The sequence below is a fragment of the Myotis yumanensis genome, unplaced genomic scaffold (genome assembly GCF_028538775.1).
Source record: "Myotis yumanensis isolate MYYU_CA2020_CCGP unplaced genomic scaffold, mMyoYum1.0.hap1 SCAF_23, whole genome shotgun sequence".
NCBI lineage: Eukaryota > Metazoa > Chordata > Mammalia > Chiroptera > Vespertilionidae > Myotis > Myotis yumanensis.
Window position 1 is genome coordinate 10,524,658 of NW_027223774.1, and position 23,261 is coordinate 10,547,918.

The 23,261-nt window shown below is 57.6% G+C and overlaps 1 protein-coding gene, 1 long non-coding RNA gene and 1 pseudogene across 4 annotated transcripts; 1 reads left to right on the forward strand and 2 right to left on the reverse strand.

Moving 5' to 3' along the window:
* Positions 1-3,435: 3,435 nt before the first annotated feature.
* LOC138999858 (uncharacterized) lies at positions 3,436-8,434 on the reverse strand. 2 transcript variants are annotated; one of them, XR_011469463.1, is made up of 6 exons: positions 8,325-8,434; positions 6,143-6,167; positions 6,005-6,058; positions 5,759-5,833; positions 5,531-5,628; positions 3,436-3,800 (listed from the first exon to the last, which is right to left on the reverse strand). It is a non-coding gene; the product is annotated as an uncharacterized lncRNA (long non-coding RNA). The 2 variants fall into 2 exon arrangements; XR_011469464.1 differs by lacking the exon at positions 8,325-8,434 and adding an exon at positions 8,042-8,056.
* A 2,287-nt stretch (positions 8,435-10,721) lies between these two features.
* On the reverse strand, positions 10,722-12,298 carry LOC139000344 (nucleus accumbens-associated protein 1 pseudogene; annotated as a pseudogene).
* A 7,280-nt stretch (positions 12,299-19,578) lies between these two features.
* On the forward strand, positions 19,579-23,016 carry LOC138999522 (saoe class I histocompatibility antigen, A alpha chain-like). Of its 2 annotated transcripts, none has more exons than XM_070401659.1 (7): positions 19,579-19,685; positions 19,802-20,086; positions 20,319-20,594; positions 21,184-21,495; positions 21,583-21,678; positions 22,106-22,138; positions 22,469-23,016. In XM_070401659.1, exons 1-7 carry the CDS (start codon positions 19,592-19,594, stop codon positions 22,471-22,473), a joined length of 1,101 nt encoding a protein of 366 aa, XP_070257760.1. In that variant the 5' UTR covers positions 19,579-19,591; the 3' UTR covers positions 22,474-23,016. The 2 variants fall into 2 exon arrangements, with proteins under 2 accessions (XP_070257760.1, XP_070257761.1); XM_070401660.1 differs by having other exon boundaries at positions 21,184-21,459.
* The last annotated feature ends 245 nt before the right edge of the window (positions 23,017-23,261 follow it).

Sequence of the window (23,261 nt, forward strand, 5' to 3'; positions counted from 1 at the left end):
CTGGTTTGGCTCAGTGGAAAGAGCGTCAGCCTGCGGACTGAAGGGTCCCAAGTTCGATTTCAGTCTAGGGCACATGCCTGGGTTGCGGGCTAGATCACCAGTAGGGGGCGCACAGGAGGCAGCCGATCAATGATTCTCTCTCACCATTGATGTTTCTATCTTTCTCCCCCTCCCTTCCTCTCTGAAATCAATAAAAATATATTTTAAAAAAAAGACTCCAGAAGAATATATTGGCGGCAGAGGTACCCAAAGAGCAAGGGGTCCCAAAGGCATTGAAGGCAATGTCTCCCATTTTGCACATGGCCTTGGCCATGCCTGATCCCAGGGCGAGGTAGCCTTGATCCCACACCTCACTCCCTTGCTTCTTCCCGCCACCAAATCTTCACCCAGAGAGGCGAGTTCACTCACCTGAGGTCCCACGGCCAGCAAGGAGTGAAATAATTTGAGAAGAGAGATGTATTTTTCCCTCTTCCTTATTTTTTTGAAAAGCGTCATGTCCCAAGCCAAAGGTGGTGACTCCTTTGACTATGCTAAATCTCAATGACCAGTAGTCAATCCCTGGGGATGCAACTGGGACCGCCCCCCCCCACCCCTCTCCGCCCCCCCACCCCCCACCCCCACCATGTGGCTTCCTGGTGATAGGCAGTGATCCAAGAACATGCGGTTGACAAGTTGACCACACATAGAATCACTGTTTGCAAACTGCGGAGTCAGGTTCAGGCAGGAAGTGGAGTTCTGGCTTAATCTTCTTAGCGGGGAGGTGTGAATTGGGTGAGTAAAACTAGGATAAACTGTAGCACTTTCTCTTTCTCCTCCACGCATGAGGTAAAATTAAAAACGGTGGTAGCTGTTTCTAAGGCTCTCTTCCCCCTCCTGAACACAGGATTTGATACAAATAAAATGTTTTATGTTTTAGTGATTTGAATGGACTTTCTCAGGATAGGTAGGTGCATTTAAGATATAAAAGGCCGTCCGGCGGGTGTGGCTCAGTGGTTGAACATCGACCTATGAACCAGAAGGTCATGGTTAGGGTTTGATTCCTGGTCAGGGCACATGCCTGGGTTGCAGGCCCAATCCCCAGGGTGAGGCGTGCAGAAGGCAGCCGATCAATGATTCTCTCTCATCATTGATGTTTCTATCTCTCTCTCCCTCTCCCTTCCTCTCTGAAATCAATAAAAATATTTTTTAAAAGGATGACACCTTCCCTGGTAGTGAAATATCAGAATGGAATTCTAAAAACATTAACTGGCTGAGGTATGTTTGAATGAAGCAGGAAAAAGTGGCCGGACTCCCATAGATCTTATAGTCTCGCCACATGAAATATTAATCAGTGGCCGCTGGGGCTCAATTGGTTGGGCGTCATTTCATGCACCAAAAGGTTGCTGGTTTGATTCCCGGTCAGGGCATATGCCTGGGTTTTGGACTTGATCCCTGATAGGAGGTGTGCAGGAGGCAACTGATGGATGTTCCACTCTCACATAGATGTTTCTCTCTCTCTCCCTCTCCCCTCCTCTCTCAAAAATCAATTAAAATATATTTTATATAATTTATTTTAATTGATACTGAATATATATATGTGTATACACACACACACACACATATATATATGCCTGTGAGACTTCTAGTCCAGAATATCAACATGGTAGCACCTGAGTGTTGGGTGGCAGGAATGGACCTGGTGTTGGCTGGTGGGGTGGGACCAGACCTGGGTTCAGCATCCTCGGTACCTGAGTTCTGGCTGGGAAAGAATTCAGAGCTAAGGTGCAAACTATTAAGAGAACACTTATTTGGAAAATCACAGAAGTAGAAGTAATTAACAGAAGAAATGGGCTCAGGAAACTAGTTATAAGGGTGAAGGGCCCTTGGAGCTTGGGAGTGAGGAAGGTAATACAACGCCCCTGGCGAGATAGGGGGTACTCTCAGGAGGAAGAACCCACTGGGTCCTAGGGATTTTAAGGGTGGAGATTGAGATTTAAGATCTCAATAGATTAGTCAGCGGCTCTCCAGGGTGTCCTCTCAGAGTTGGGGTATCCACTGACTGATTGGTCGGCCCAGGGCAGGGTCATTACCCAATGCCGCTGGCCCTGAGGCAGCCATGGCCGTGGCCGTGGCTGAGGTGTTGCTTGTCTGGTGTTGCTGCTTTTCCAGGCCTGGAGCTGAAATGCAACTGAGGCCTGGGTGTTATCTCCAGGGAGGAAAGGCCAGGGGGTCCAAACCGCATGACCAGCATGACCAGCGATGTGCTAGGGGAGGACAGGTCACCTGGGGGTGAGGTCCCACTCACAACTGTCCGTTGCTAGGCACCCAGGACTTTCCACCCTGGCCCATCGTCCTTGCTCTGCTCATGTCTGTCTGCCTGCCTTCCACACAGCACCCCATCCTCAGAGCACCCCATCCTCAGCATGACCGGCCCAGCAGCTGCCCCAGGACAGTGATGCCATGCAATAGCTGATGATGCAGGTCCTTAAGCCGCATCCATGGACCACATGCCCTGACCCTGCTCGAGGGGCTGGTCGAACGCAAGCAGTTCCTAACTTAGCCGTCAAGGTCCAAAGCCTCTTCCAGGATCCAGGTCCCCTGGACTTTGGGTTCAACCATGTGACTTGCTTGAACCGCAGATGCAAGGCTGTTGTGCGTCTATCAACCTGGGAACGCGCCCAACCACTCCTGGTGGCCCCAGGGGGCCTGGGCAGAGCTGCAGGGCTGGTCTCTACCCCTGGGCTCTCCCAGGGCCTCCTGCCACAGTCGCTCCTGCCACTTTCCGTTCATGGAATCACCACCCCGCTCTCCCTGGGAGCCATCATTATGGGACTAATAAGCTCCCCCGCCCCCAAACCCCCCCACCCCCAACCACCACCCCCAACCACCACCCTCACCCCCACCCCCAAATTAACATATTGAAGCCCTGTCAAAAACTGTGTGGAGATGGGTCTTTAAAAACGTAATTAAAGAGGCTGCTAAAAAGTGTGTCCTTTTCCAATCTGACTGGGTCTTAGAAATTAAATTTGGACACAGGGAACACAGGCAGAGCTCATGTGAGGACACCGCGAGGAGGTGACTCTTTGCAAGAGAGGCCTCAGAAGAAAGCAGACATGTGGACACCTTGACCTTAGCCTTCCAGCCTGCGGACGGTGAGGAAGGAAGTTGTTGGGGCCGCCTGGTCTGTGTGGTATGTTGCCATGGAAACCCTGGCAAACTAACACTAGTGTTTGAGACTTTAGGTCACTGGCGTGACTTATTTGGACAAAGGATCTGGGAGTCAGTGGCGTTTAAATTCCTGTCCAGGCTGCTGCGTAAGCTCAGAGCTGCTACAAGTGCGTATTCATGAGCAAGGCGCCTGGATCCCGAGCCCCCGATAGCTGGGGGCTACGTCCCTGGGATGGAGACGGAGGGGTGCTTCCCGGAGTAAAACGGACACGCAGGGACACGGGCACGTCTGCTAAACTCATTCAGTATTTATTGAACTGTCAACGTTGCAAACACGGCTGAAACCGGATCCCCCTCTTGGCTCCTCCTTGGGAAAGAAACCTGGAGCTGGACCAGCCCAAACACCAGAGGGGGGACAGGGAGACATCGGGGGTGTAGGCAGGGAGACGGCGAAAGGGGGGGACAGGGCCAGTGTGCAACGCTAGATTCCAGGGAAAGACACACACACACACACACACACACACACACACACGCACAGACCAGGGCGCTGTCTGCCCGGCAGCCGCAGAACATCAGGAAAAGACCGGCGTCTGGAGACATTTCAGTCCATCCCATCATGAAGCGTCTGCCGAGAGGCCGGGCCAAGGTCACGGCTGTGAGAGAGAAGGTGGGGAGGTCAGCTTGCAGGGCGAGAGGCCGGGTTGGGACCCATCATAAGGGAAGAGCGATGAGAGGGAGACGGAGATGCAAGCCCAGGGGAAAATCAGGCACAAGGAGGGTGGCCGACCATGCGGAACATTCTAAGCCAAAGGCAAGGTGGGCCCCAACCTCCTTCTCATTGGAGTTTCCTGAGAAACCCTCAGAGGCAAGCAGAGGTCCCGCTGCGGACGGGCCGGTGGGTGGCCCCCAGCGGACTTCCAGAAAGCCTGACTCACTCCTCCCCACCCCCTTAAGTCAGTTTCCAGAGAGAAAACAGCACAACTGAAATGGTTTGACCCCGCCCCCCAACCAGCCCACCCCGCTCAGACCACTTCACCAGCCACCACCTGATTAGGTAGGGCCCACCCTGCCCCAAGACGGGCTCACTGGAGTCTCCCCGGAATGCCCTGCCTGGTGGTGGTTTACCTGGCGCCCAGGGCCACACCGGCTCAGCTGTGCTAACAATGGGATTGGTGGTGGGGCCTTGACCTGGGGCGGGGGGGGGGGGGGGGACGACGGGAAATAAAGGCTAACCAGGCGGCACTCCGCTGTCTGCATGACTGACCCCCAAGGACCAGGTGACCTCCCCGGGCTGCAGTACTGCGTGCCTGTGGCCACACGCCTCTGCTGGGAGGACTAAGTATCATTGGCCTGACCTCACTGGGGGCTCATGCCTGGTCTCTCCTGGACCGCCCCCCCCCCCTCCCCGCACCCTTTTCCTGGGCTGACAGCCTCTACCCCTCACCCGTAATGAACTGTAACCGGGGTAGATCAGCTTCCCCGAGTTCTGAGTCCTTCTACAAGTCGCCACACCTGAGGCTGGTCTGGGGACCCCCTGCACTCACAAACCACGCAATCACTCTTTCCCTCTCTCCTTCCTTTACGTCAATCCTGCTGCTGCTTCGCGGCTGAAATCACCCCAGACGGACCTCTCTGGGATCCGAGGGAACCGCGGGCTGACACAGCCAACGCCTCTGACTTCCTGACAGTTTGGAAGCGACAAATGGTGTGATTACGCAATGGGAGGCGCTCCATTCGAGTCATTACGTATTCAAGTCCCATGTGGTGGCACCCTGCCCCCCCCTCCCCAACACACACACACTCCTGATCTCCTGACGGCAACAGCCCACACCACCTCAGCTCCTGCAGCCTTGAAATGACACGGCTCTTGGTCGTTGTTTCCAATCAGGGGAGGCTCCCTTCATTTCAGACCCACACAGGGCATGACCTTTGCACTTTGGCATCGCGCTAACTGAAATGTCGACATCACCCTCCACTTTGGGGCCCTCACTCTGTCCTGGCAGAGCTCTCTATCAGGACTCGAGCTGAAGCACCTGGCACAGGTACCTGAGCCCACAGTGCACGGGGGTCGGGGCCTCAGTGCTAGACACCAGGTGGGGAGGGTGGCATTGGCGTTTGGAGGGTGGCAGAAATGCCTCTATGCGCTCCCGGGTTCCGGACGGGGCCCTGTCCTAGAAGAGGTGGGGTTTGGGGATTGCCCGGAACCTGTTGGCTTGGAAATCGGAAATCAGGTTCAGAAGGTGCCGAAAGGCAGGGGTACGGCCCCGAGAACAGCGTGGCAGTGGCCGCTGGCCCGGGAGCGCACTGGGCCGGAGGCAGCACCGGGTTGGAGCACATTAGGAACCAGGGGTCCCCTCTAGGGCCTAGGAGCGGGGCCCCTCACCTCCGCCTTCAGGGCACTCCGGCCTGAGCCAAGACGGCTTTGATGGCGGCCACCAGCTTCAGAAACTTGCTCTCTGTGTCCACGAAGCCATCGCCTCCCTGGGATGGAAGGAAGAGGAACGGGGTGAGCTGGGACCAAGACGCCAAGCCCACCCCCATCCACCACCACCTCCCCCCACTCCCCCCCCCCCCACAGCCCCAAAATGAGGCAGGATGGAGACAGACATACCTTCTTAGAGTGAACCAACTTCCCTGCTACCATGACTTCAAAGAACCCGGTAACCTGGGGAGTCCCCTCGCCGCACTGGGGAGAGAGATGGTGGAGGGGCTGAGACGCCCTCTTGGGGACACCGGACCCTTCCCAGGGGTGAGGAACAGGGTGAAGGGTGGGCTGCCCCTACACCCACTGACACCAGGGCTGAGGGACAGGCAGTGTGACCCTCATGTGAGTCCCTCCCCTGCCCCCAAGACTCACGATGTCCAGGCGTCCGGGGAACTCATCTTCTAACTTCTTCTTGAGTTGAAGATACTGCAGGGGTGGGGTCACAATAGGGGTCAACGGGGGCCACCCCCCAGCCAGCCCTCCTCCCTGTCTTCCCAGCCACTAGCTTACCTTGGGCTTGTAGCCTCAGGCACCACTGGTGGGAGAGAGTCCGGGAGAGAGGGAGAAGGTGGGGGAGAAGGAGTTGGAATACGGGGAGAGATGGAGGTTTGTGGGGAGATGGAGGGAAACAGGAGGGGGGCAGGAAGAAATGAAGCAGGGGACACAGATGATAAAACCAAGGAGGGGACAGACACCCGCAAGAGAGAGGAAAGACACACAGAGAGGGTTGGGGAGTGGCACAGAGATGGGGAGGCAGGGACACGGGAAGGAGGGAGACACCCACACAAAGGAAACCCACAGAGCCAGGGCGACAGGAGACAGAGAGACGCACAGGAAAAGGGGGCGACACGGAGACCATAAGCATGAGCAGGAGGGGAAGGGCGGGAGGGAACAGGAGAGACTGGGTTAGGATGAGAACTGCAGAAACAGCACCCTGCCCCCCCCCCGCAGCCCAGCCCACACACCACCCCGCCAGCCACCACCCCGCCAGCCACCACCCCGCCAGCCACCCTCCCCCGCCCCAGGCCCTTCCAGCTCTGAGGTGAAACCTAAGCCTCCCGCAGGCTATTTCAGGACCAGAGCCTGGGCACTCCACCTGTGCTTTGCCCAGAGCATTTCTAACACTGAGATCTGATCGTCAAAACCTCCGGCTTCCAGGGCCAAGCCGTGTGGTAAGTGGTTAGTACAGTGGTTCTCAACCTTGGCTGCACATTAGAATCACCTGGGAATCTTTTTAAAATCCCGATTTCTGGGCCTCATCCTCGGGAAATTCTGTTTCTTTGTTACTAATGTTGTGGCCCCACCCCATCACAAAGAAACAGAATTTCCGGAGGACGAGGCCCAGAAATCAGGATTTTAAAAAGATTCCCAGGTATTCTCATGTGCAGCCAAGGTTGAGAACCGCTGGATTAGAGCATCAGCCCGTGCAGAAGGGTCATGGCTGCGGCTCCCTGTCAGGGCCATTCCCGGTCATGGGCACACACCTGGGATGCAGGTTCTATCCAGGCCCTGGTTGGGGGGGGGGGGGGGGGGGGGGGGAGTGCGCGCATGTGGGAGGCAACCAATTGAGGTGTCTCTCTCACATCCCTTTTACTCTCTGCCCCACCCTCCCTCCCTTCCACTCTCTCTAAAAATCAATGGAAAAAATATCGTTGGGTGAGGATTACACACACACACACACACACACACGGGCTGTCCTGGCGGGCAGTTCTCGGACAGGCCGGCCAGCAGACCCAGATCCGTTCCCCCTGTGACCTGCAGTCAGGACCTCAAGTTGCTGACCTGCGGGACCCACTCGCAGCCTCAGTTTCCCCTCCTGTAAAATGGAGCTGAAGTTCCCCACCCTCAAGAGGTTTCTGGGAGGGGAAATTCACAGATGGTGCATTTATTCGGTGCCACGGGGCAGGTGCCTGTGGGTGCCTGTGGGTGCCAGGAGCCTGTTTGTGCCAGGAGCCTGTGGGTGCCAGGAGCCTGTGGGTGCCTGTGGATGCCTGTGGGTGCCAGGTGCCTGTGGGTGCCTGTGGGTGCCAGGAGCCTGTGGGTGCCTGTGGGTGCCAGATGCCTGTGGGTGCCTCTGGGTGCCTGTGGGTGCCAGGTGCCAGCAGTGCCAGGGGCCAGCGGACAGAGCAGTCACCGCTGGGGGCTGCCCGCTGCAGCGGGGAACTGGACAGACAGACAGACCCCCACACGTGGCTCCATCCCTGGGGCCCAGTACGATCAGCTCTCTCCCTCTACGGGCCGGGAAACTGAGGCCAGAAAAGGTCCATCCACCGCATTCTTTCCTTTCCAAACCTACGCGGAACCTTCTCGAACCTTCTCAACCCTCCGCCCCCACCCCCCATGGCTGTTCCCGGTGCTGGAGGAGGGGACATCTGAGCTCGGACGGAGGAGGGGGGGCGCTCCCCTTACCGAGCGGGCTCCACCGCCCCCCAAACTGTGTCCCGAGCCCGAGGTTCCCAAGGGCCACACCGCGTCTCGGGGCAGCCTTTGCAGCCTGAGCGGTGCAGACGGTCCCAGAACCGAGGGGCGAGGCCCTCGCTGCCCGCCCCCCCACTCCCCACCCCCGCCCGCGCGCACCCCTCCCGCGCGGTCCGGCCCTGGGGGAGGGGCCCGGACCCCGCCCCGGCGCCCGGCGCCCCCAGCTCCTTCGGGCCGAGGCTCGACCCGGGCGCGGCCCCGGCGACGCGCTCACCAGTAAACGACTCTGACGGCCAGCCCCGCGGCCCGGGATCGCTGCATCGCTCGCGGGGGACGCCGCCTCCGGGGCGCGGACTCGGAATGTGCGCCCTCTGGACCCGAGCCGCCAGCACCTTCCTCGCGGTCCCGGCGCGAACCAACGCGGGGGGGGGGGGTGCGGGGGCAGAAGCGCCCACAGCCGGGACGGGGCCCCTCCGCCCGCCGCTCTGAGCCCCTCGCCCAGCCTCCCTCACACCCGGCCCCCTGCTGGTGGGCCAGGGAGCGTCGGACACCGGGGTCCCTGGGAGGAGCCCTGCGCTACCCTCCAGGGTCCCCCCCTCGGGGCCTGAGTGGTACGTCCCGGGGGGGGGCGTTCCGGGCCAACCGCTCCCGCTGCGCAGGAAGGAGCGGGGGTGACTCACAGCGGGGCTGGGAGGGGCTGGGAGGGGCTGGCTGTTTGTTTTTCATTTTTATTCATTGACCTGAGCCGGGGAGAGAGGGAACCTCGCTTTGCCCCACGAATGAATGCATCCGTTGGTTGACGCTTGTGTGTGCCCTGACCTGGTATTGAACCCATGACCTTGGCGCGTATGGATGACCTCTAACCAGCTGAGCCATTGGGAGGGTGGGCTCTTGGGCCCCTCTCTTCCCAGGAGGGGGCGGGAGGCACACGGGGGTGGGGGGGGAGCCCCCCCCCCGGGGAAACCGAGGTTCCCAGGAGCCGGCCAGCCCCCCTCCCGGTGACACCTAGGCCCCTTGCAGCCCCTCTCTCTGTGCCTCCAGCTCTCGGGCGAGGGGGTCCTGGAAAGTGCCGGCAGCTGAACAAAGGGGTTCCTGGGGGACGCCTCTCTCTGAGCCTCAGTTTCCCCGTCTGGAAAAGGGGTGCTATTGCCTCCAGGGACTACACAGCCGACCTGCCTGCAGTCCCAGTTCTGGGGACACAGAGCCAACAAAACAGACACAGTCCCTGCGCCGGGAGCGGTTTGGCCGTGGCGATGAGGAGAGAGAAGCCCTGGAAATGGCACTTCTCTCCTGGGGTTGACTTGCGTGTCCAATGGTTTCACAGACGCGGGAGGAACTGGAACCGGGTCGGGCGCCTGGGGACAGCTCCGCAGAGGTGGACTCTGCTGGGGGGGGGGGGGGTGCCTTCCCGCCCCAGTTCCCGCCTGGGCCCCCCTGGTCCCCACCTGCTGTGACCCTCACCTCCCAGGGCAGGTGGCAGACCAGTTTCCAGGGCGCCTGCACCTCTGATGCTGTGCGACCTCTGACCCTGGTGGGCTTGGAAAGTTGTGACGGCCCCTGGCGTAGGGCACTTAACGCAGGGCTGGCTGGTGGCCCTGTCCTGGGCACGGTCTCTTTCAGTGGCTTCCGGGGCCCTGCCCTGGGAACAAAACCCCAAACCTGAGCACCGTGTGCCCCTGCCTCGTGGCATCGGTCCCTTCTTGCTCCTTCTCCCAGAGCCTAAGCCACATGGAAACACTGCGGTCTCATCAGGGACCTCGCCCGTTTTTTTCTGCCTCTGGGCCTTTGCACACGCTGCTCCTACCCTTCCTGTTTGGTTCTTGCTCATCCTCTGAGTCATCAGCTCCGACATCCCGTAGGGAAAATGTTGCCTTCGGTGGGAAACTATGCCTCGTCTACAACACATCTGTATCTGTTTGCTGGGGCTGTGGCCACAAAGTACTATAAACTGAGTGGCCTAAACCACCAAAATGTATGAAAGAAAGAAACTTTTGCTGAAGCATGCTTCTTTTTTTTTTTTTTTTTTAAATTGATTTTTAGGGAGGCAGGGAGAGAGAAACATCGATGTGAGAGTGAAACATCCATCAGCCATACCCCCACCCCCTACCGGGGATTGAGCCCGAAACCCAGGCATGTGCCCTGACTGAGAATTGAATGGGCAACCTTTCTGTGCACAGGACAAGGCCCAACCAACTGAGCCACACCAGCCAGGGCTAACCCACAGCAGTTTCTATCACACTTCTAGAGTCCTGGACTCCAGGTTCAAGGCTCCTTGGGAGGGCTGTGAGAAGGAGTCTTTTCCACGCTTCTCTCCCAGCTCCTGGTGTTTTGCTGGGAATCTTGTTCCTTGGCGTGTGGAGGTGTCACACCAATCTCTGCCTTCATCTTCACACGGCGTTCTCCCCATGCGAGTCACTGTGTCCAAAGTTCCATTTTTTTTTTAATATATGTTTTTATTGATTCAGAGAGGAAGGGAGAGGGAGAGAGAGATACAAACATCAATGATGTGAGAGAGAAATTGATCAGCTGCCTTCAGCACGCCCCCTATTGGGGATCGAGCCCCGGGCATATGGCCTGACTGGGAATCAAACTGTGACCTTCCCGTTCATAGCATAGGTCAACGCTCAACCACTGAGCTCACCTGCCGGGCAGGAGGCACCAGACTGATCCCTCACCCCACCCCCTGCCCTTGGAGGACACAGCGGGAGGTGCTGGCTGTGAACCCCTTAGAGAGCCCCACTCCCTCATGCTGGCACCTTGGCCTTGGCCTTCCAGCCTCTAGAACTGGGAGAAATCCCTTTCTGTTGTTCACGAGTCTCGCAGTCTGTGCATTCATTTCGCTCTCCTTGAAGTTCGGAGCAAAGTCCTGGCAGTTGTACCGGACAGCATGGGGGCCGACTGTCTAGCGGTTTGCATCTGGGGTCATTGGTGGAAGAGCGGATCCAGCGCCGCAGCTGGGAGCCAGTGTGTCCGGACGCAGGAGGAGGCCAGGGGCGCCGCAGCAGGACGCTGGGCCCGGTGCCCGCGGGGACAGGGCAGGCCCTGAGCTGTGCCCTGGGGACCCACGTATTAGTGCCTGTCACCAGCTCTAGCTGCTCAGAGGGGCCGCCCTCCTCACAGCGCTTGGGGGTGGCGGCGGGGACCGATCTGCTTGATGCGCTCGGCTGGGGGAGACGCCACGTCTTGCCGCACCCGGATGCGATTCGGGGTTCAGGGGTCACCTGCTCAGGAAGGGCCTCCCCCTCCTGGACACCGTGGCCGCCATGCGTCATGCTGTGCGTGGTGCCCATGGTGCAGACCTGCCGGTGTTGCTGTCTGCGCCCTCCTGGCCCGCATCCTCCTCCTCACCCTCCTCACTGTGATGGGAGCCAGCCTGTCTCTAGGACAGGCGCTCGGGGGTACCAGGGCGGGTCCCCGGGGACATGCTGGGCAGCTCACCACGCCCCCTGCCGCCGCTGCAGCCAAGGCCTCCCAGGTGGCCGGCTGGGGGCCAGATCCAATGTGGGGAACCCGTCACCTTTCCGCTGCCATGGCCACCGCTGCCGCCCACCCCGCCTCCTTGTGGCTGCGGTCCCTCAGCCCCTCGGCCGCGGGCTCCCCCTGCTCTGGGCGGACACAGGCCTCAGGGGCCACGGGGTGCTGCGGCCGCCCAGCTCCAGGTCTGAGCCCCAGGGATCTGGGCCTGGAAGGCGGAGCCTCCTGGGCAGGGAGGCCCTGGAGTGGCCGCTGGGAGTCTCCCCTGGAGGAAGAGCTCAGCGCCCTCCTCCGTGACCTCCTGCATCTGCAGGACACCCCACGCACAGGAGCCAGCCCTGATCCCCACGGTCACGCTCAGCGGCCCGGCAGCAGCTGAGGATGTGCAGGGAGGACGGGGCTGCACAGCCCGCAGCTCCACCGCAGCGCTCACTGGGCTGCTGGTGAACAGTTCCTGGAAGGAGGAGCTGCAGCAGCCAGCAGGCCCGGTGGGCTGGGAGGCAGGGCCTGTGACCATGACACATCCCAGCACAGGCCTGAGGCCGCTGCTCACCCAGGCGCCCCAGAAAGCCGCTGCCCAAGTTCCGGATCCCCACCTGCAGGGTCTGGGCCCTGGTGGCAGCTGCGCAAGGCCGCGCTCCGGGGGCTCCTGCTGGATCCGCAGAGGCAGCTGGGGCCAGACCTGGGCTGGGGGCGCACCACCTGCGCCAGAACCTCAACCTCCGCCTCCTCCGTGGCCTCAGCCTCAGCAGCAGCGGCAGCCGGGTTGGCCATTCATCATGGCCCAGGCCGCGCCCCGGTCCCCCGCCCCCCGTCCCCCCTCCCCCAAGCCCATCGTCAAACCAGCACAAGCCGCGCCCATGAGCCGCATCTTAGGGTTTGTTCTTGGATTTGAGTTTCCTTCTCAGTCCCCCTGGTTGAGGTGAAGGGGCTGGTTCCCGGCCACAGGGCTGCCGTTCAACCCGCGGTCCCTGGGGCAGCGGGCCCTTCCAGGCGCAGGGGCTGAGCCACGGGCAGGTCTGTCCTCCTCAGGACACATCCCTCCTTCCTTCAATGAAACGGGGTCTCCTGCTGTCCCTGGAGTCTGACATGTTGGGCCCAAGGCCTGGGGTCCCCACACAGCCCCTGGGTTCCAGGTGGATTAGACAGAGGAGCCCTTAGGGGAAGCTGCCAGGCCTCCGGGGAGAGGTGATGGCTCCTCTCTCCCTCCTGGACTTTGTGAACCGGCCAAGCAGGTGCCAAGTGGAGCTTTAAAGATGGTCTACTGCCCTGGCTGGTGTCGCTCAGTGGATAGAGCAATGGCCTGAGGACTGAAGGGACCCGGGTTCCATTCAGATCAAGGTCACAGGCCTGGGTTGTGGGCTCCTCCCCAGTGGGGGGCTTGCAGGAGGCAGCTGATCCATGATTCTCTCTCATCATTGATGTTTCTTTATTTTTTTACCTTTTTAATTTTTAAAAATCTTTATTGATTAAGTTATTACATATGTGTTCTTATCTCCACATTACTCCTCACCCCACCACCCTTTATGCCCTCACCCCCCTGTTGTCTGTGTCCATTGGTTAGGCCTATATGCAGGCATATAAGTCCTTTCGTTGATCTCTCCCCGTTACCCCCACCCTCCCCTTCCTTCCCTCTGAGGTTTGATGGTCTCATCGATGTTTCTGTGCCTCAGGATCATCATTAATGTTTCTATCTACCTCTCCCTCTCCCTCTCTGAAATCAATAAAAATATTTTTAATGGAAAATAAAATAAAAATGGTCTCCTTTAAGCGAGAGGTTTCTTTTTTTTTTTTTAAATCTTTATTGTTCAGATTATTACATTTGTTCCTCTTTTTTCCCCCCATAACTCCCCTCCTTCCAGCTCCCACCCCACCCTCCACCCTCACTCCCCACCCACTGTGTTCATCCATAGGTGCATGATTTTTGTCCAGTCACTTCCCGCATCTCCCACACCCCTTTTCCCCCCAAGAATAGTCAGTCTATTCCCTTTCTATGTCCCTGATTCTATTATAATCACCAGTTCATTCTGTACATCAGGTTATTTATTCACTTGATTCTTAGATTCATTTGTTGATAGATGCATGTTTGTTGTTCATAATTTGTATCTTTACCTTTTTCTTCTTCTTCCTCTTCTTAAAGGATACCTTTCAGCATTTCATATAATACTGGTTTAGTGGTGATGAACTCCTTTAGCTTTTCCTTATCTGTGAAGCACTTTATCTGACCTTCACTTCTGAATGATAGCTTTGCTGGATAAAGTAATCTTGGTTGTAGGTTCTTGGTATTCAGCACTTTGAATATTTCTTGCCATTCCCTTCTGGCCTGCAAAGTTTCTGTTGAGAAATCAGCTGACAGTCGTATGGGTATTCCCTTGTAGGTAATTGAGCCTCTTTCTCTTGCTGCTTTTAAGATTTTCTCTTTGTCTTTTGCTCTTGGCATTTTAATGATGATGTGTCTTGGTGTGGTCCTCTTTGGATTCCTTTTGTTTGGGGTTCTCTGAGCTTCTTGGACCTGTAAGTCCATTTCTTTCTCCAGATGGGGGAAGTTTTCTGCCATTATTTCTTGAAATAGGTTTTCAATATCTTGCTGTCTCTCATCTTCTGGCACTCCAATAATTCTGATATTAGTCCGCTTAAAGCTGTCCCAGAGGCTCCTTACACTATCTTCACACTTTCGGATTCTTTTTTCATTTTGCTTTTCCAATTGGGTGTTTTTTGTCGAATCTTTGGTTTGATTCTTGTGCTCCTCTGGTCTGCTATTGGGTATAATATTCTTTATTTCAGTCCGTGTATGCTTACTTTCTAATTTCTTTATCGTAGCATCGAGGGTCTCATTAGTTTTCGTGAGGCTCTGCACAAATTTATGGCAAGCCCTCAAAATTGCGATTCTTAGCTCCATATCCTCCATTTCTGTCATGTTTTTTTGTCTCCGCATCTTTTATGCTTTCTTGGTGCACCCCCTTGTGGTCTCTGTGCGCAGTCTTGTTCTAGCCAAGCCTTAATTGTTGTAGTTAACACTAGAGGGATTTGACCACCAGGCCGACTGGCTGTAGGAATCAGCTGTTTGGAAAGCGTCTGTCTTCTGGGGAGGCGCTAGTCCAGCCCTTGCCTGAGGCGATCGGCAAATGGCTGTGCGCAGGGCTTGGGCGGGGCGGGATCCACAGGGCGGGGGGAGGGAGCAGTTATGGTCGCTCTCAGTCCGTCCCCAGGGGCTCTGCCTCTCTGTCCCAGCAACCGCTGCAAACCTCGGAGGGACCGTAGCCAGACAGTCCGGCTTCTCCCGTTTGAGTCTTGGTCCCTAGAGACTCGCCCGGATCTGTAGCCCAGAGTCTGAGACTCACTCCTGAGTGAAAACGACAACCGCGCCCTCAGCCACCAGCCCGCTTTGCGCGCGCACCGCCGCACCACCGTACCTTTAAATTTTCCACACTGCGCCTCCTCTGTGCGTCGGAATGCTGTTGTTTTTGCTTCTAGTTGAAGAGTCTCTCCTCAGCCAGCCTTCCTGTGGTTCTGGTTGATGTCCGTTCAGACTTTTAGTTGTATTTTTGAAGTGGTTGTTCGAGGCAGCAAACTCCGGTGTTTACCTATGCCGCCATCTTGGTTTCTCAAGCGAGAGGTTTCTTAACTTAAAGATAATAATAACAATATAATAAAAGGGTAATATGCAAATTGACCTTAACAACAGAACGACTGGGAATGACTGGTCACTAAGACACACACTGACCCCCAGGGGGCAGGCGCTCAATGCAGGAGCTGCCCCCTGGTGGTCAGTGCACTCCTACAGGGGGAGCTCTGCTCAGCCACAAGCCAGGCTGATGGCTGCCAGTACAGTGGTGGTGGTGGGAGCCTCTCCTGCCTCCTCAGCAGCGCTAAAGATGTCCGACTGGAGCTAGGCCTGCTCCCCACTGGCAAGTGGACATCCCCTGAGGGCTCCAGGGCTGCCTGATGGATGTCTGACTGCCAGCTTAGGCCCAATCCCTCGGGGAGCAGGCCTATGCCAACAGGTGGTCATTCCCTGAGGAGTCCCAGACTGTGAGAGGGCACAGGCCGGGCTGAGGGACCCCCTCTAGTGCACAAATTTTTATGCACTGGGCCTCTAGTAACAATAATAATAGACCTTCCCCGGTGGGTGCTAAGGGAGCACTCAGCACACACTCCCAGGCTCCCCTCCCGGCCCCAGCCCCCTTTGCAAGGATGGGGCCCCTTGAGGAGCCCCCTCCCTCCCCCCAGGCTCCCCTCCCTGCGGGTCCTGGTCTGGGCGGGTCAGACGGGGGCTCCTTCCAGCACGTACTCACTTTCCCAACTGGCCCAGACAGGCCGCAGCCCAGCAGCTGAGCACTGGGTCCAAGCAGGGGGAAGGGCCGCTCCAGTCCGGAGGACCATGTCCGCATCCTGGGCCCTGTGCGTGGCTCCCCTCCCCTCGGGCGGGGGGCCAGGAGGGGGGCTGCCCTCACGGGGGCGAGGCTGAGGACCTGCCAGAGTGGGTCCGGGTGTGGGGGTGGCCCGAGGCCTGCACCGGGTCCCAGACGGGCCTGGGGTCACCACCAGCATCCCCTTCCCCAGCAGGCATCAAAGACGGGCAGCGCGGGGGGGGGGGGGGGGGGGGGGAGGGGGGGTGCAGGTGCGGCTGCGGGAGCCCCGCCCCGGGAGGGAGAGAAGGGCTGGGAGGTGCGGGCTCTGCGTGGGAAGCGCCCCTTCGGTCCAGCGCCTGGAGGGGGGCTGGGGCCTGGGGGGACCTGAACTGAGCCCTGGGAAGGTGGCCCCACGTCACATCCTATAAACTCCTGAGGGAAGGGAAGGCCCCACGGATGGGAGCCTCCTTTGATGGGACCCCGAGTCAGAGTCAGGGGAGCCGCGTCCCAGACGCCACCTGTGGAAAGAGCCCCCAGGGGAGCGGTCCCCCTCCAATTCTGCCCCACAAGCACAGATGTCCACGCATCCTCTTCACAGGGTCACGGCCGCGTGGGCCCCGCGTGTTCCCATCAGGTCATAGCTGAGACTGCGGGGCCCGGGCACAACGAACGCCCAAGCGGCCAGGACCTCGCTGGACCTCGGGGACCTTCACAGCTGGTCCCGCGGCTCTCCCCTCCCCCTTCACCCTCCTTTCCACAGCCGCTTCCAGCCAACTCTTTTTTTAAAAAAAAAAAATTTTAAATATATTTCTATTGATTTCAGGAGGAAGAGAGAGGGACAGAAACATCCATGATGGGAGAGAATCATTGATGGGCTGCCTCCTGCACGCCTCCCACTGGGGATATAGCCCACAACCCTGAAGGTGCCCTCACCGGGAATGGAACCCTGACCTCCTGGTTCATAGGTCAATGCTCAGCCACTGAGTCACGCCAGGTCTGGCCCATGTTTATGTGCCAGAATGAATGACACAGACACTAGCATTGCCGAGATTTGGTGAATTGGCTCACACTTTCTCAAACATGGAAGTGAGCCTCTCCCTTCAGGAAATAACACCTGGCAGGTGCCAACTGACAGTCCTGTTGTCTTGATAAAATGTCAGCTCCCATGAGAAAACCAGAATGTGGGCACAGGTGTGTCCCTCCATCTGAGCTAGACCGCTTCCCAGTGCTGACACGCTTTCCTAGGGGCTCTGTGGGAACAGCAACACCTGTGAGCTTTGATGATGTGATTCAATGCATCAGCACGGGAAGGTCTCTGGGACTTAGAGACACAAGGCATCACTTTACATAACCTGCATGAGGACAAGAGCCACCCTGCAAGACAGCCCTGGGGACTGTGACAGAACAGAACAGAAAATACAGTGGGGCCTTGACTTACAAGTTTAATTTGTTCCGTGACGGAGCTCGTAACTCAAATTACTCATATGTCAAATCAAGAAGTGAACGAGTGAGACACGTGATGCTGGGCTAAAGTTGTGGTGTTCACTGTTCGCTGCACCAACTAGCGGTGAGGTATCTGAAGCTGGTTCATAAACCGAATTTTAGCTCACAACTCAGAGCAAAAAATCAGCCGAGAGACAGCTCGTATCTCAAAAAACTCGTTAGTCGGGACACTCGTAACTCAAGGCCCCACTGTATTCAATATTCCCAAGCCAGCCTGGCTCAGTGGTTGAACATTGATTTATGAACCAGGTCACAGTTCAACTTTTTGTCAGAGCACATGCCCGGGTTGTGGGCTCCATCCCCAGTGTGAGGCATGTAGGAGGCAGCTGATCAATGATTCTTTCTCATCATTAATGTTTCTATCTCCCTCTCTCTCTCTGAAATTAAAAAATATATATTTAAAAAAATCAAAACTTAAGGGCTTAATCTCCAAAATTTATAGGGAACTCATACAACTTAACAAAAAGAAGATAAACAATCCAATCAAAAAATGGGCAAAGGATCTAAATAGAAACCTTTCATAAGAGGACACTCAGAAAGCCAAGAGACATATGAAAACATGCTCAAAGTCACTAATCATCCGAGAAATGCAAATCAAAACAACAATGAGGTACCATCTCACACCTGTCAGAATGGCCATCATCAACAAATCAACAAACGACAAGTGCTGGAGAGGATGTGGAGAAAAAGGAACACTTGTGCACTGCTGGTGGGAATGCAGACTGGTGCAGCCACTATGGAAGGCAGTATGGAGGTTCCTCAAAAAATTGGAAATGGAACTCCCATTTGACCCTGTGATCCCACTTCTAGGAATATATCCCGAGAAACCAGAAACACCAATCAGAAAGGATATATGTACCCAGATGTTCATAGCAGCACAATTCACCATAGCTAAGATCTGGAAACAGCCTAAGTGCCCATCAGTAGATGAATGGATTAGAAAACTGTGGTACGTCTACACGATGGAATACTATGCTGCTGTTAAAAAGAAGGAACTCCTACCATTTGCAACAGCATGGATGGAACAGGAGAGCATTATGCTAAGTGAAACAAGCCAGTCAATGAAGGAAAAATACCACATGATCTCACTCTTTCATGGATAATAAAGACCATTACAAACTTTTGAACAATAATAAATACAGTGGCAGAGCTGCCTCAAACTGATTGTCGGACTGCAGTGGGAAGGCCAGGGAGGGTTGGGGGACAGGAGGGAGGGGAGTAAGAGATCAACCGAAGGACTTGTATGCACCCATATAACCATAACTAATGGACATAAGACACTGGGGGGTAAGGGAGGGCAGGGGCTTGTCAAGGGCGGGGGGGAGGGGGAAAAAGGACACTTATGTAATACCCTTTGTAATACTTTAAGCGAAAAATTTAAAAAAAAATCAAAACTAGAAGAATATAGTCAATATGGTTTCAGGTTTCACTTTGCAAAGCCCTTTTCAAAAACTACCACTTGTGTGGTCGTAGTGACTGTCACAGGTGACCATCCACCCTTATCTGAAAAGGTGAGTAACAACACTGCTCCTGCCCATTTCTGTGGGGCCGTCTATTTCTTAATCTGCTGCAGCCACAATAACAGGTAAAACTCAGAATCAAATATGAAAACCCAGCGTCTCCCAGGGAGACGTGCAAGGATGTAACATGGGAGCAGGTCCCCTCCTCTCTCCTGCCTGTTCTATGGGGAAATTGGTGTTTTTCATAAAAACATGACTTCTGTTACCATCTCACAGGCAGTGAGCATGCGACTTGAATAATAACTGTTTCACCCTGTGTGACTCCGTGAGTGCTCACTATGATGACGTCACCACACACACAAGGTTATCTGGGCACCTGCCTGTGGGTGAGGCCGCACAGAGATGGTGACACGAAAACCTTGGAAAGTCCCTGAACAGCACAGCGCCTGGGCCAGGCCTCGGGGACAGTGTGACGGGCGCCCCGCGCAGGAGGAGGGTCAGGACCGAGTCCCAGGGCCCAGGCCTGCGCTCAGGTCTCCGCAGGGGACAGAGTCTGGGGGTGCAGCTCCGTGGGGGGGGCTCCCCAGCGCCTGGGTTTCACTTCTCTCTTAACCTGTGTCTGCGCCTCCTTCCCGGAGACTCGTGACGCGGCCACACTTCTCACTCCCATTGGCTGAGCGATTTCCAGAGCAGCCAATCAGCGTCCCCGCGGCTCCCGGTTATAACTCCTCCACGGAAGCGCCAGGACTCAGATGGTCCCTCCAACGCCGAGGATGCGGGTCCTGAGGCCCCCCATCCTCCTCCTGCTGCTCTCGGGGGCGCTGGCCCTGACCCCCAGCTGGGCCGGTGAGTGCGGGGTCGGAGGGGGAGACGGTGCGGGGAGGCGCGAGGGGACCCGGCGGGGGCGCGGGACCGGGAAGGCGCGTGTCCAGCCCCGGCCCTGCCCCCCGTCCGCCCCCCAGGACCCCACTCCCTGAAGTTTTTCCACACCAGCGTGTCCCGGCCCGGCCGCGGGGAGCCCCGCTTCCTCGCCGTCGGCTACGTGGACGACACGCAGTTCGTGCGGTTCGACAGCGACGCGGCGAGTCCGAGGGCGGAGCCGCGGGCTCCGTGGATGCAGCAGCCGTGGGTGGAGCAGGTGTACCCGGGGTATTGGGACCGGCAGACGCAGAGCTTCAAGGCAGCCGCACAGACTTTCCGACTGAGCCTGCAGAACCTGCGCGGCTACTACAACCAGAGCGAGGACGGTGAGCCGCGCGCCAGGCCAGACACCACCCCCCTCCCCACGGACGGGCCGGGGTCGCCCCGAGGGTCCGGGTCCGAGCGTCACCCCGAGGCGGCGGGACCCGCCCGGCCCCCACCCGGGAGGAGCCCGCGGGGACTTGGACCCGATTTCACTTTCAGTTTTAGATCCAGTCCCCGCGGGGCGGGAGGGACGGGGCTGACCGCGGGGCGGGGCTGACCGCGGGGCGGGGTCAGGGTCTCACACCATCCAGTACATGTATGGCTGCGAAGTGGGACCGGACGGGCGCCTCCTCCGCGGGTACGAGCAATACGCCTACGATGGCGCCGACTACATCGCCCTGAATGAGGACCTGACCTCCTGGACCGCGGCCGACCTGGCGGCTCAGATCAGCCGGCGCAAGTGTGAGGCGGTGGGTTGGGCAGAGCATACTAGGATCTACCTGGAGGGCCGGTGTGTGGAGTCGCTGCTCATGGCCCTGGACAAAGGGAAGGAGACCCTGCAGCGCGCAGGTACCAGGGGCCCTGGGGCCGCCCCCTCTCCCAGGGGCTGGGGCTCCTACAAGGAGAAGGACAGGGGGTCAGTGTCAGACACCCCTCCTTGGGTCAGGGAGGGAGCCCCTGGATGTCCAGGTCAGGTACCAGAGGGACTGCCCCTCCTCTCAGGGACAGTTAGGGGTACAGGCTCTCCTGGGGTGCAGGGAGACCCCCTGAAATAGCCCATCAGCGGTTCCCATGCACCCTGCAGGGGCTCTGGGACCCACGGGGACCTTCTCTCTAAGCCTTGTGCACTGCCCACACCCACTGTGTCTCAGGCCTAAACCCAGCTTTTCTGAGTCACGCGGCCTCCACTCAGGTCGGGACCACAAATCCCTTTTCTCCCCTCAGAGACCTGCCTCCTGCCCTGGGCTGCATCACTTTGATTCTAGAACTTTCTAAAGTCAAGGAGGTCCTTCCAGGAGCCTCTGTGCAGGCTGGTGTGTGGGCTGTGTGCTCCCTCCCCCACCCAGGTGTGCTGTCCACTCTCAGGATGGTCACATGAGCTCTGCTGGAGTGTCCCATGGCAGGTGCAAAGTTCCTGCATTTTCTCCCCTCCCCTCAGTACCTCCAAAGGCTCACGTGACCCACCACCGCGTCTCTAAGCGTGAGGTCACCCTGAGGTGCTGGGCGCTGGGCTTCTACCCTGCGGACATCAGGCTGACCTGGCAGCGTGACGGGGAGGACCAGACCCAGGACATGGAGCTGGTGGAGACCAGGCCTGCGGGGGACGGGACCTTCCAGAAGTGGGCGGCCGTGGGGGTGCCCCCTGGAGAGGAGCAGAGATACACATGTCATGTGGAGCACGAGGGGCTGCCCGAGCCCCTGACCTTGAGTAGGGGTGAGGAGGGGCCGTGGGCACAGAGCCTCTTCTCAGGTCAGCAGGGACCCTGGGGGACTTCAGTGGGGTGGGGGCTGAGGCCTGGGGTCAGGGCCCTCACCCTCCCTTCCCTTCTCCTCCCAGAGCTGCCTTCTCACACCTTCATCATCATCATGGGCATCGCCGGGGTCCTGGTTCTGCTGGGACTTGTGACTGTAATGTGGTGGAGGAGGCGCTCAGGTGGGCAGGGGTGGGGTCTGAGTGTCTTGTCCCCCTGGGGGTTCAAGCCCAGGTAGACGTGTGTCCCACCTCATTCATGGGAAGTACTATCCCCACGGTGTGATGGCCAGTGTGGGGCTCTCTGTGCTCACACTTACTCTTTAGTGAGGCCCGTGGGAAAATAGGGACCCACTTATCACCTGATGATGCTGGTGGTGGGGACCCGGTTCCCAGCAGCCCCAGGTCAGAGGGCAGGTCCTTGCTGAGCACAGACCTCCAGGAGGGCGGTGGGTCCAGTCACCAGGCATGCATTTCCCCCAGGTTTCCTGATCCTGCCCTGGGTCTACAGGGTTCTGGAAACTTCTCTGGGCCCAGGATTAGGGCCTCCTTTAGGACCTCATGGCCCTGCCTCCTCCCTGGTCTCTCACGGGATGTTTTCTTACCGCAGGTGGGAGAGGAGGGAACTACGCTCAGGCTGCCAGTGAGTATGGCGGAGTGACCCCTGAGACCCTGTGACAGTGCAGACAGGAGCCATGCCCCCCCCCCCCCTTTGCCCATAGTTCTTCCTAGTCTCCTGCCCTGGGGCTCTGACCCGTCCTGTTGTGTGTCCCCCAGGCAGTGACAGTGCCCAGGGCTCTGATGTGTCTCTCTCAGCTTCTAGAGTTGAGACCCTGCCGTGGGGAGGGATGGGCAGATGGGAGGACTGGGTGGTGGGGAGTATGAGGGACACTGTGAGCATGAAGTGGACTCTGAGAATGTCACCAGTTACAGCCACTGACCTGAATCTGTTCGTGATGCTTGTCCTCCACAGCGTGAGGCAGCTGCCTTGTGGGACCAAGAGATGGAAGATGTGTTCACGCTTCCAATTCCCGAATCAAGAACCGCTGATTGAGGCACTGGCCCAGCCCTGCTCCCCACGCTTTCCTGTCAGCAGAGGCGGGGCTGGGCCCTCCCCATCCCTGCCTTTACTCCCTGGGCCTGTGAGCTGCAACTTCTGGCTCCGTATTGAAATGAGACTGTGATTGACCTGGGTGTTTGAATTTTTTTAAAAATATTTTTATTGATTTCAATGAGGAAGGGAGAGGGAGAGAGAGATAGAAACATCAATGATGAGAGAGACTCATTGATCTGTTGCAGCCTGCACGCCCCCATCGGGGATCAAGCCTGCAACCCAGGCACGTGCCCTGACTGGGTATCGAACCCAGGACCTCTTGGTCCATGGGGCGACGCTCAACCCACTGAGCCACCACTGCTGGGCTGACCTGGTTTTTTAATTCTTGCCGTGACTGGTGACGGGTAATTAATGGAGATCCTTTAATTAAGTATTTTCTCTGAGGAAATAAATGGAAGCACCAAGGATTCTGCAGATTCCTGTGTATTTTGTGCTCTTTGCAGGGGGGATGGAGGGGCTGTGAGACGGGAGTGAGGTCGGTGCCTGTGCCCAGGTGGTGCTCAGTGCATCGTGGGCTTTGACATGGCCACTCCTCGGCCGGGTCACCTCTCTGCTCCTCTGACCTTGTCCCTCAGTGGAACCCTGTCCCACCAGCACCTCTGGTCACAGGGACTCACATACCCCAGCTCTTGTCCCTTCTAATGCAGCGCAT

Excerpts from the sequence above, each read along its gene's own strand:
- LOC138999522 (XM_070401659.1), top strand. The coding sequence starts at position 19,592 with ATGGTCCCTCCAACGCCGAGGATGCGGGTCCTGAGGCCCCCCATCCTC. Across the intron at positions 19,686-19,801 it reads CCTGACCCCCAGCTGGGCCG|GACCCCACTCCCTGAAGTTT; the intron begins GTGAGTGCGGGG and ends TCCGCCCCCCAG. Across the intron at positions 21,496-21,582 it reads GGCACAGAGCCTCTTCTCAG|AGCTGCCTTCTCACACCTTC; the intron begins GTCAGCAGGGAC and ends TTCTCCTCCCAG.